General features: G+C 41.4%; 1 protein-coding gene across 2 annotated transcripts in view; it reads right to left on the bottom strand.

The window, feature by feature from the left end:
• The window catches only part of LOC115014490 (A disintegrin and metalloproteinase with thrombospondin motifs 2-like), a 106,178-nt gene that overhangs the window by 17,933 nt on the left and 75,976 nt on the right, over positions 1–12,269 (bottom strand). For both annotated transcript variants that reach the window (XM_029441382.1, XM_029441383.1), the window contains exons 4-6: positions 11,517–11,722; positions 2,380–2,463; positions 457–613 (exon numbers count right to left, since the gene is read on the bottom strand). In XM_029441382.1, the coding sequence (XP_029297242.1) occupies positions 457–613; positions 2,380–2,463; positions 11,517–11,722 (447 nt within the window). The remainder of the gene's footprint in view (positions 1–456; positions 614–2,379; positions 2,464–11,516; positions 11,723–12,269) is intronic.

Raw genomic sequence — 12,269 nt, 5'->3', positions numbered from 1 at the left:
CTGAAACACACATCAACACAAGTGTGCCTGTTGTGTGTCTAATCCTAACCCTAAACCTTCGCCATCCACCCCTCTATATGCCAATCTCTAACTCCCTGTGTGCTTGTCTGTCCTGTACTGCCTTTAATTGTGGGACTGTGGCTGGCCCTGCTCTGCCTATTGATTTTCTGCTGCTGAAGGCTGAGCCCAAGGGCAACTGAAGGGCTTCTGGATAGGCCACTGCCTTTAGATGCCTCTCCCATGGGCCTGCCTGTTAACCTGCACTCTGCTGCACAGAAAACCACCAACCACCAAACCCACAGTGCACTATGCAGCCGTATGAGGCAAAAGAAGGAAGAGGGGAGTTTTCTGTTTGTACTTTCTGTGAGTTTTAGGTCCTCAACGAGGGTGGGTGTGCAGTTTTGATGTATGTACTATTAAACAGTAATGATTTGGTATGTTCATGTCTTTCATTACCCTGCATGCCCGTGGGGCCAAATTCCTGTCGTGTGAGGAAGATGGCGTGATCGTGATACTCAGCGTCCCCTGTGTCTTGCTTCTGCTGCAGGAAGGCCCAGCGACACACGTTCTCCAGACTCTGAGATGGGTTCCCCAGTTCAATCAGACTCATGGACTGAAAAGGAAGGGAAAGAGACACAGGGAAAGAGAGAAGAGGGTGTAAAGATCATACAAAACAGAGAACTATAAACCTGCTTCTTGTTTCAGTTCTGGTACAATAACTTTGTTTTCAACCCTGTAGGGGGCAGTGTCACAATGTTATATATTGTCAGCACATCTTGCAAATTGCTGAGGTGTACAACACACACACGCACACTCCGAGGTATCCACAGTACTCACACAAGAGTCCTAGGATCCTGTAATCTTGATGGTTTGAATAATGAATAAGAAACTGAATACAGAGCTGCCTTTTAATGACTATGGACTAATAGTCAAAAACATGTCAAATTACAGAATACTTACTTGTGATTAAATGCATTATACTGTCACCAACACCACCACCCAGATAGCAGCAATTCCTTCTATTCACCTTCACCTCTCATCCTCTTCCTCATTAGGATATCCACTGCGCTCCCCTTCCTCCCATCATTCTGCTGTACAAGTCTTTCCATCTCTCTCTTCCCCTGCTTCCTTTTTGCATCGCTTTCTACATTTTCTCGCTGTTTTCACACATGCACAATGCACAGCTGACACAAACAGGGAAGAGTGTGTAGTGTGAGCGTGCTGCAGTGAAGACATATGGCCTGCCTCTGCACAAATGCCCCTTAGACAGAGTGCACTGTACACGCGTGTGTGCTTCATCATGTTCATCAGGTACTTGTGTGTGTGTGTTTTCAAAGATGTATTTGGAATGCTGTGTTGTGTGTTCATGTTGTGTTGGAGTGTGTGTGTGAAGTGTGGGTGCGCCTCCATTCAGGGTCATATAGCCAATCTGCAGGCTGTCTGGGTGCAGCGCTGTTGCCACGGTAATTGGGGATGATGGACAGCCAGAGCTTTGGCTGAAGCTGCATAGGGACTGGCCCAGAATGACCAATGTAGGAGTGTGAGTGTGAGTGTGGGTGTGTGTGTGTGTGTGTGTGTGTGTGTGTGTGTGTGTGTGTGTGTGTGTGTGTGTGTGTGTGTGTGTGTGTGTGTGTGTATGTGTGTGTGTGTTTCTAGGGGTCCACTGGGACTGTAGACATGTAGAGAGGAGAGGAAGAGATAAGGCTACAGCAGCATAAGTGTATCACAGAGCACCTATCCAGCAATAAAATCCCTTGTATCATCCTGTGGGGGTAATCCCTGCCCTTCTCCATTCCTGCCATGTCTTGCTTTATCTCTACTTTTCCCTCTCTTCTGCTCTTTCTCTCCTCTTCTCTTCAGCACAGACAGGAAGATAGAATTACAGTCAAGAAGAAAAGGATGCTACCCCCATCGTCCGGTCTTTCTGTTTATGAATGAGGGAGGGCTATCATTGATTGTTTATCTTTGCCTGGACTTCCCATGATTCCTTGCTGCAGCCTGCTGGGAGGAAGACTGATTGCATAACGGGCAGAGTTTCTGTGTGCTTTGGTGCTGAACTGTGAAGGCGTGCGACTTGGAAACACTCCCCTGGGATGCTGCATGCTTTTAGTTCCTCTTTTGCTCAGTCCACTGGAATAACAGGCTCCGGGCATCAGTGCGTGCTGATGAGTGCATGTGTGTGTGTGTGTGTGTGAGAGACTGTGTTTGTTTATGAGTGTGTGTGTCCGACTTGGCTGTGCTTACTGTCGGTACTTAAAGCGATTGTAGCAAAATCCTAGTATCAAAGATAGTGCTGATAGAGAGACAAGAGGCATCCACTTTTCAGAAAATGCATCATGGGCGACTTTTCAGTAGAACTCGCGTCTCGTCAGGTCTTACCTTGCCGTAGCCCAGCATGATAATCCGCACCAGCACCACGTTGATCTTTGCTCCCAAAGACTGGTCATGGTAGATCTCATTCACCTGGAGTCACACAGAGAAACACAAGTGTCAGCAGAAGAAATACAACAATATCTAATCTAATATCTGAAGGGATTGTAACTTGTATTTAATAGCTTGACTAATGGTTGATACATAGATCAGTTATAAGCCATTACTTAAAATAACTTTTGCGTTGCTTGGATGCAATAGTGGTCATTAATTAAAGCTTGTTTAAGTGCTTTATCACACCTGCTGTTTATAGTCATAGGTCAAATGTTTTTTTATTTATAATAATTTATCAAGTCTGCAATTGTAAATGTTGATAAAAGTTAAAGCTTATACATAGTTTATAATGGATTGTTGAAGACTAACCATGAATAAATCCAGTCGTTACAAATTATAAACCTGTTAGAAAGGAAGACTTATATGAGAGAGCAAAGATCTGACTACAGTATCCTACGAGTGTCACAGTGATATGAGAGTAGAAAAGAAAGGCCCAAAAAAAGAGAGAAAAGGAAATTGAGGAGACAGAAAGAAACTCTGTTTCCCATAAGCACAGATTGAGAGGAGATGAAGGAAGGAAGATGCAAAGGAAAGAAAAGAGCCTAATGCAGCGAAACAAGGTAATGTGTGACAAGGGAGATGCATAGAGCATTATACTGGCGAAACACACACACACAGAGACAAAGAGAGCGAGAGAGAGAGAGAGAGAGAGAGAGAGAGGTAAATTGGTGCAGGAGTTAAGGCCTGCTGTCCTCAGTGGCTGTGTGCGGTGCCTAATGAGGCAAAGGGATGTAAAAACAGACAGCCGTAATGAGATGGCTGATGTACGCGCTGTGGAGAAAGAGACACACACACAGACACACACACACACACACACACACACACACACACACACACACACACACACACACACACACACACACACACACACACACACACACAGGTACAGAGAAGAAGAACACAATTGCAGACACACCCAGCGAGAGAAAGGTAGAGAGTTGAGGAATGATACGGATAGAGAAAGAGAGGCAGAGGGAAAGAGACAAGAATCTGAGCAGAGAGGGGAGAGGGAGCACAGAGTGAGGAAATAGAAAGAGCTTAGAAGGGAGTGGAAACGAAGCATTCTTAGAAAACAAATGTAACGTAGAGCTGCAGGCATTTAAGTAAGACTGGAGACATTTGGAGTAACCTAAGTAACCAGCATCCTATTGGGAAAAATCCAGTGGAGAGATCCTTCAAGGCAGAATCCTAATGTGTTAACCACAAACCTCCTGGAATACATTTATCAGATTACATCAACACATACATATGACTGCAGTTGTATATCATTTTCAGAAACCTCAAAATAAAGATCTGTTTTTTGATGTTCTAATGTTTGATTTTCAGCCTTTGCGTTGTTAGGAACATGTGTCTAGTAAATGATCAAATATAATAAACCTTTTGAAATGTAAACTTTACAGTTGCCAACTTCTAAGCTAATTTACTAATGTTGCCAAATGTCACTAAAATAACATATGTGGCTTCCAGAGGAAGCAGCATTTTAACATGTGTTGGTTTTCCAAGCTTGAACACTAGACATAATGGAGGCTGTAATTAGTCTGTGACAGCAGTGTAACCTTTGGACCTTCAACTGCAAATGGAAAAGAACATTTTGCAAAGGAAAGAAGAGAGATTGAGATCATAGACGGATTAAAATATAAATGGTCAAAATTGATGCTGAAGAAACTGAGATTTTCTGAGCTTTAATTCCTTGTGTGGGTCAACAACACTGGGTCTTTATCTTACACGTCCCATAATGCAACTTGTCATCCAAGCATCTTTTTAAGGCTTCTTTTGTTGAACCCTCTCTGCCTGCCTACATCCAGGCCATGGTCGAACCATACACCCCAGCGCGTTCACTTCGCTCTGTGTCGACCAATCGGCTCGCCACTCCCTCACTACGAGTGGGACCCAGATTCCCCTCAAACAAAACCCGCCTGTTTGCTATCATGGCTCCAAAATGGTGGAACGACCTCCCCATTGATGTCAGGTCAGCAGACAGTCTTCACACCTTCCGTCGCAGACTGTATACTCACCTGTTTCGACTGCACCTCGGCCAATGAAGGAAACAACTGTTCTTTGTATGTTGCACTTGTATTGGTTTGGCTTATTTATAGCTAATAGTTTAATTTGTATTCTATTGTTTCTGTATGTTGCATTTATGTTGCACTTCAAACTGGCTATTTGAAGACAGTGTTCACTTATACGATTGCACCTATTTGAAGCTATTCACTTACAAGATTCTTGCTGTTCGGAGTTGTATCCCCATGATTGATTGCACTTTTTGTACGTCGCTTTGGACAAAAGCATCAGCTAAATGAACTGTAATGTAATGTAATGAACGGTCACATCTTTGAAACTCCAAGCCGAAACAAAGATTTGGATAATTGCTACAGAACTATAACAGCAACATATTCCTGGGGGATATTTTAAATATTATTCCTGAGGGACTTTTTTGTACATTTGTAGGATAACTCTTCTCTCTGTCGTACCCCGACATGTACTGGAACCACTAGAAAAACGTCTCAAGGGATTTATCTGACCATAATATCTTATTTTGTTAGAAATATTCTACTGTTGTATTTTTCCAAAGTGATAATCTTTACAGTAATAATGCATTATATATTATAAATGTATTATGTAAAATCCTAATCTGTAAAGTAAGTAGTCACTATAGACAAAGTGTAATCTTCCACTGAAATGTTATTGAATTGAAGTAGAAAGTAATGTAAAATGGAAATACGCACGTAAAGTACGAGTCATTTTAAATAGCCCTTGTAAGTGCAGCCTATTTATTTACCTTCAACAACTGAATATAATATATACAATATACAAAGTTCAGGGACGAGTTTTAGAGTGAGGGACGCGGATAAAGTTTTCTTTTAGCAACCTTCAGTTGCACATTTTGGATTCTCCCTTTACACATTCAAAAAGATAGAGTTGCTAAGCAACCACCAAACAAAGACAGAGTTCTGTTGTCTTCTCCGTTTGACCCTGTTTGAGTTTGTGTGTGTGTATGTGTGTGTTTGTGTGTCTGAAACTGTGTCTGTGTGTGTGTGTGTGTGTGTTTGTGTGTGTGTGTGTGTGTGTGTGTGTGTTTTTGTGTCTGAAACTGTGTCTGTGTGAGAGACTATGTGTGTGTGTGTGTGTGTGTGTGTGTGTTTGTGTGTGTGTGTGTTTTTGTGTCTGAAACTGTGTCTGTGTGAGAGACTGTGTGTGTGTGTCTGTGTGAGAGACTGTGTGTGTATGTGTGTGTGTGTGTGTGTCTGTGTGAGAGACTGTGTGTGTGTGTGTGTGTGTGTGTGTGTGCGTGTGTGTGTGTGTGTGTTTGTGTGTCTGAAACTGTCTGTGTGAGAGACTGTGTGTGTATGTCTGTGTGAGAGACTGTGTGTGTGTGTGTGTCTGTGTGAGAGACTGTGTGTGTGTGTGTGTGTGTGTGTGTGTGTGTGTGTGTGTGTCTGTGTGTGTGTCTGTGTGTGTGTGTGTGTGTGTGTGTGTGTGTGGCGCAGTATTTGTTTGTCTGATATGAGATGGACACTTGGGTGGGTCAGTTCACACTTGGCCTGTTCCAGCCCGTTTCCTTGACAACTGTTAGGCCAATTAGGGGCAGTTGACTTCCAGGTGACCCCGACACTACAAGGTCCAATCTAATGAGGCACACACAGACACACACAGAGGCAGCTAAGTGTCCTTTCCAACTGTAGCTTCATGTGTCGTTATGCACTTTAACTATTGCATTCAGTTGGACACTTCACACACAGACACTGCACACACTGGACAGATATGTCACTGCGATTCATAATCCTAAACACACCCACATATTCACTGAAATGTGCTTATCCATGCATGCACACATAAACACCCACGCTCACAACACACACACAAAGTTAATTGTTCAACAACTGTACAGGCATTTCTCACATTGACGCTGCTGAAGGGCGACACCAGGTGTCATTACTAACCTCCCAGGTACAGGAATCCAAGGTAGGCTAGATTTGTCCAGCTGTGTGTGTGTCGGTCTGTGTAGTAACTAATGCAGGCCTAGAGGTCAGCAAGGCACACAATCATTACCACTTAACATTGCTAAAGGCAGGACGAAATGGAGAGGGAACGTAGGAGAAAAAGTGACAAAGCAGGAGAAAGGAGGGATATCAGAGACAGGAATTGTTCAACCATATAGATTATTAGGTATAATTCAAATACAAATATTTGATAATGATAATACTGGAATAATGGAAATATAGGCCTTTTTTATTCATCTTTACAAACAAAACTCATGTAATTAAACCTTTAGCGGCATCAGGAAACATGAAGTTCTGAGCATTTACAACCTGTTAATTGATTTTGTTTGTTTTTTTGCGTTTAAGATTAAATTAAAATCCGAAGCTTTAACTGCTGTAAATAGCAAAGAGCTCTAAAAAGAGAGAATAAGGGAGGAATAATTCAGACTGTAAGCGAAGAACAAGAGAGACACGAGCAGTTCTGTCTCGCTACTTGCTGAGCACCTCATCCACAAGTTCACGCCTACATTTAGTATTACAATGATACCTCACTTTATCATTTAAATGACATATAAGGTAACAATTTGTCTATTTCTTTCTGGATTTATCCATTTCTTTTCCCTTAATAAGACTTATAATGTGAACATTTTCACACACTGAGCTCATGTGTTCAAAGTAACTCATCACGGAGAGTGGACTTTGTTGGGAATTTTGAAAACATGCATTAAAAACACTCAGCTGCTGATGAGACATAACTGAGTCATCAAATAAGATTTGGCTTGAGCGCTACATGAATTAGATAAGACTTTGGACAGCTTTTCTACATCTTTGTCAACACACATGGGAATATTTAAAAACTGAGACCCAGAGTTTGAGCTCTCAGTCTGACAGCACTCCTTACATATCTGTGAAACTTCCAGCTAACAAGGTGTCTATTATTACCTGGGCTACCTCTCTTTTTCAAGCTCTTCCTGTCACTTATTAATATGACTTTTTTTCTGCCTCCAGGAGCTTTGGTAAAGACTGAACCATCGGCACCACTTTTAGAAAGCTCTTACAGAAATGATATTTATCACAAACTAGAGGCATAAAGGTGCAGACAAAATACAGCTCAGTGTGCCAATATGCATCATTAAAATTAAACAAACACACACGTGTGCCTCCCTTCACCAGCAGTGACTATTCATATCCTTGGAGAGTGTGATTAACACTTAGCGGCACCTCTCTAAAGGTCTCCATTAATGGGTAAGACAGACAGGTAGACAGACGGATCACCGTTGAGCACTAAATCTATCAGCATGATTTTAGCCACAAGAAGATTACTGCACAATAGTCTCCACTTGGCATTTAGAACACAACATATTTTACAGGACTTTCTAAGACATTGTTGCTATAACACTTGTTTTCAAGAGCCCCCTTTGTCACCTGTGGTCAAGCCAAACACAACGCACAAAGCTACCTGGTCAGCCATTTTTCCTCCCCCTTTTTCTTCTTTTCCCCGACTCACTTTTACCGTATTTTATTTATTCATTTTTCCCTTTTGTGTTGCCTTTTCTCTCTCTCTATATTCGACACTGGTTTTTGTCTTTGCGTTTCTGGTTTGTTTTTTATTGTTTGTGTTGTCCTCCCTGTCCAAATGCCAATGTTCTGTCTCTTGTCTTTCAATTCAAAAGACCCCATATCAGTGAAACGCCTCTATGTTTTTTTCTTTTTTGTAAAAATCATCTTTACTGTATCTTAGAAAAAAGTGTAAAATGTACATTCTTGTGGAAATGTGAAAAGAAAATAGTATTAATCAGCGCACTTTTCATTTGAGTAACTGTAAATAGAATTATTATATTTCTTTCCCATGTACAAAGACCTTGGAGAATTCTCCACCACAAAAATGTGGTGACAGAGCCACACTTCATTTACTAACATTAACTATCGAGCAAAGTTGCCCGATATTACTGTACTTTCCAAATGAAGAGGGCAGCTCATCAGATCAACACCAGGTTTGTTTAAGGTTAAATGACTAAAACATTTTGATTAGGATTAGGGAAAAACAGTGGCCATGGTTAAAATAAACTAATATTAAGGGAAAAGAGATGTCAAAGTTACACATATGATATTGTGCATATATTTGCATGCATATTCTCATCCATTGATACATTTCTTGTAAATAATTAGGCCACATGGTTGACCCATTCACACGTGGGGAAGGGGGGTAAATACATGGGAAAGGAGTGGGAAGAATGACCAATACACACATTTAACTCCATCTACACATTAATACACGCACACACACACACACACACACACACACACACACACACACACACACACACAAACACACACTTTGACACTCCCGTTGAACTTCGCAGACAGGATTTAATGGTTTTCTGTGGGAGCGCTTTGATGTCCTGCAGACAGCAGTACCGCCCCCCCAACACACACACACACACACACACACAAACACACACACACACACACACACAAACACACACACACAAACACACACACACACACACACACACACACACACACACTCACACACAAATTACCTTGACCCTTAGCTGTCATTCAAACAGACAGATAGAAAGAAAGACAGGCAAGAAGTAGAGGAGGAAGACACAGAGAGTAATAACAAAAACACAATAGATGAGAGAAAATAGACTGAGAAACAATACATACATAGTTTTACAGAATAACCTTTTGTACAAATATTCGAGCGCTTTATTTATCCTTTGAAGGTGGCTGCAACAGTGTAACAGCTGCGGCAACAAAAGACAGAGGATCACTTCACACACTTTTTCTAGGTGTGTTGAAAGTGTAAACACGAACACACGAAGAGAAGCCTTTCTGTCAGATACACTCAACTCAGCCTGGAAGTACAGAGAAGAACCAGCTAGAAGAAATGTAAGGAAAGAAGAACAAGTGGAAGCAGGAAAAATACTGGAGGAGAAGTGAGGAGATGTCGCGGCGTAAATATGATAATGTTTTACAATGTCAAAAGAAGTGGCCTTATATCAGAGAGGGAAAGTATTCCTACCTTCCTGTGTGGTTAAGCAGCCAGAGTGTTACAATAACACAAAAACCTGCTTGTATATGAATACCTTTAGAAAGACGTGGAGGGCACCTATGGAAAATAAATCAAAAGCTCTCTCCTTCTTCTAAAATGACTTTGCATGTCTCCCTGTAAACCTATGTTGTCACTCACATTATTAGAAAGTTTTTTAAGATCGTTGAAGATTTTTTTGCCACAAACTACCCAAGTCAGGGAGGAGTACAATGCAAAAGAGCTCAGTGACTAGCGACTCAGTGCTACTGATACACTGAGAGAGAGAGAGAGAGAGAGAGAGAGAGAGAGAGAGAGAGAGAGAGAGCACACCCATCCTGAAGTGAGCAAAGCAAACTTTCAAGAACAAAGTCGCCCAGATGCCATGCGTAGGAGGCAGCTTTTATTTATTTATTTCTGTTTATCTGGCTGTTGGTAATTTATTCTGAATATGCTGTTTAAAATACTCCTTCTCCCTCTGTCTCTCCATCTCTTCCCCACAGATTAGAGGGGGGCTGCGACAGGGCTGCGTATTCCCTTCTCCTATATTGTCTAACAAATATCTAAAAGGGGAGGCAGAGAGCACAGCGGCTCTTGTTTTTTCTCAATCGCTGAGCTGAGACAAAGAGGTGTGGCGCAGGATTTGATGCTGTATGCTTGCACCTGCTTAACAGTTGGGGATTGGTTCCTTGCGCAGTGGGTTGCAATACAACCGAAAGCAAACAGGAGCACGCACGCACACAAACAGACACGCGCGCACACGCACACGTACGAATGCGTGCAAACAGCACTCTCACCACAGGTTTAATTTGCAAAGATTAAATTCTGCAGTGTGTTCAGTGTCACACACACACATACACACACACACACGCACACATCTGGGAGTTTGAGTGCTTGGCTAAGTGTTGTTGTGGCCTGGAGCATACTGCCTGCTGTTTCTGCAGCTCTCTCACTCTTTTCCTCTCTTTCACACACACAAACACACTCTCGATGAATGATGACATGACACAAAGCCTGATGAAATGATATGTAGGAGCCCCTTCAGAGCACAGGGCAAACCTTACACACACACACGCACACACACACACACTCACTCACTCAAACAAATGAAATCTCATCATATTTAGATAGAGAAGAAAGGATTACCCGCGGCTGATTGCTGGATGAGAACATGTCGGAAGGGAATTGAATCCTCATTCAGTTTGTGCGTGTGTGTGTGCGTGTGTGTGTGTGTGTGTGCGCGTGCGTGTCACCATCTTTTTTTGACCTCTCTGTGACTTACTTCCCATTCGACTCAACACTCACAGTTTTCCATTTTATTTTTAAATATTTTAAAGCAGGGACGACAAATGTCACTTTTGGTCATTTAGGATGATGTGTGTACACGAAGGTGACTTTATATGTCATTTATATATTTATATGTGCAGTGAAGAAGTATTCAGAAGCATTACTTAAGTGACATTAATAATCCCATACTGTGAAAATACTCCAGTACAGGTAAAAGTTCTGCATTAAAAAGCTTACTTAAGTAAAAGTATGTAAGTATTATCAGCAAAATGTACTTTAAGTACTCAAAATAAAAGTACTCATTCTGCAGAAAACTGTTAATATTACATATGATGTTTTTGGAATAGCATTACTGCTGCATTAATGTGTATCTTGCATTTTACGGCTCTTGATGTTTAAGGTTGTGTTCATTTGACCTTTTATTATATACTGTTTGGTAGTTCAATCTACAGAAATGCTTTATATTATGGGAAAATGTTCTCAACCCATAAAGGAACACTTCCTCCTTCAGTTTATCAGAACAATTAAAACACTTGAAAGGTTTTAAAAACTGTAATTAGTAACTAAAGCTCTCAGGTAATTGTAGTAAAACATACGATGTGTGTCTCTGAGATGCAGTGAAGTAAAAGTATAGAGTTAGAAAGGGAAGTATTCAAAGTAAAGTACAAGTAGCTCACATTTGTACTTAAGTGTGTGTGTTTGTAACTGTGAGTTCCACCAACACTTACTATGTTCATGAGTGTGAGCAGGTACTTCTGGACGTGCTCCTTCCCGTGAAACTGGACCACAGAGTCGTCGACGCCCAGCAGCACCTCGATGTTGTAGGCCCTGTCAAGGCTCTGTCTGCGCATCCGCCCCGCTCGCGTGTGGTTGATACTCTGCTCCACACCGCGGTACAGAGACTCCAGGTCCATCAGACCGCCGAGATCAGCACCTGGAGATAGAAACATTCCAGGGTTATTTAAGTTATAGAAAACTGGCACATACACTTGCAGGATTGTCTGAAAAGTTGGTGAGGATGAGAAAGATAATGCCTGCGCACAACAAATGTTTAATAAAGACAATGTTCAGATCCTTTGATCCTCGTCATTTTAGGTGTGCATGTTTTCCTTATTGGGATTTGATCTAACTAAAATTGTTTTTGGATGTGTTATCACCCTGGGAGTTTTGGATGACCCATCAATTAGTTTGTCAGCTTATTGGTGTTCATGGCGGATACATTTGATGTTTTTGCATTTTTTTGACGCTTTTTTCCAATAGCCTTGCACCTATGTGATGTGCGTATAATTACTCTCCTTCAACTCGTACACATCTCATTAAACAGCATTCGACTAAGTATGTAATTCAAGGAAAGAATATTTTAAACATTTTCACCAGCTGAGCGAAATTCAAACTAAAGCAAGACTGGCACATTATGTAATAACCTTTTTTTTTATTGGAAAGAAACAACTCATAAATCAACTTTAACATTCACCAAACGT

This window comes from Cottoperca gobio, chromosome 10, assembly GCF_900634415.1.
Source record: "Cottoperca gobio chromosome 10, fCotGob3.1, whole genome shotgun sequence".
Lineage (NCBI taxonomy): Eukaryota > Metazoa > Chordata > Actinopteri > Perciformes > Bovichtidae > Cottoperca > Cottoperca gobio.
This window is presented reverse-complemented; position numbering and strand designations above follow the sequence as displayed.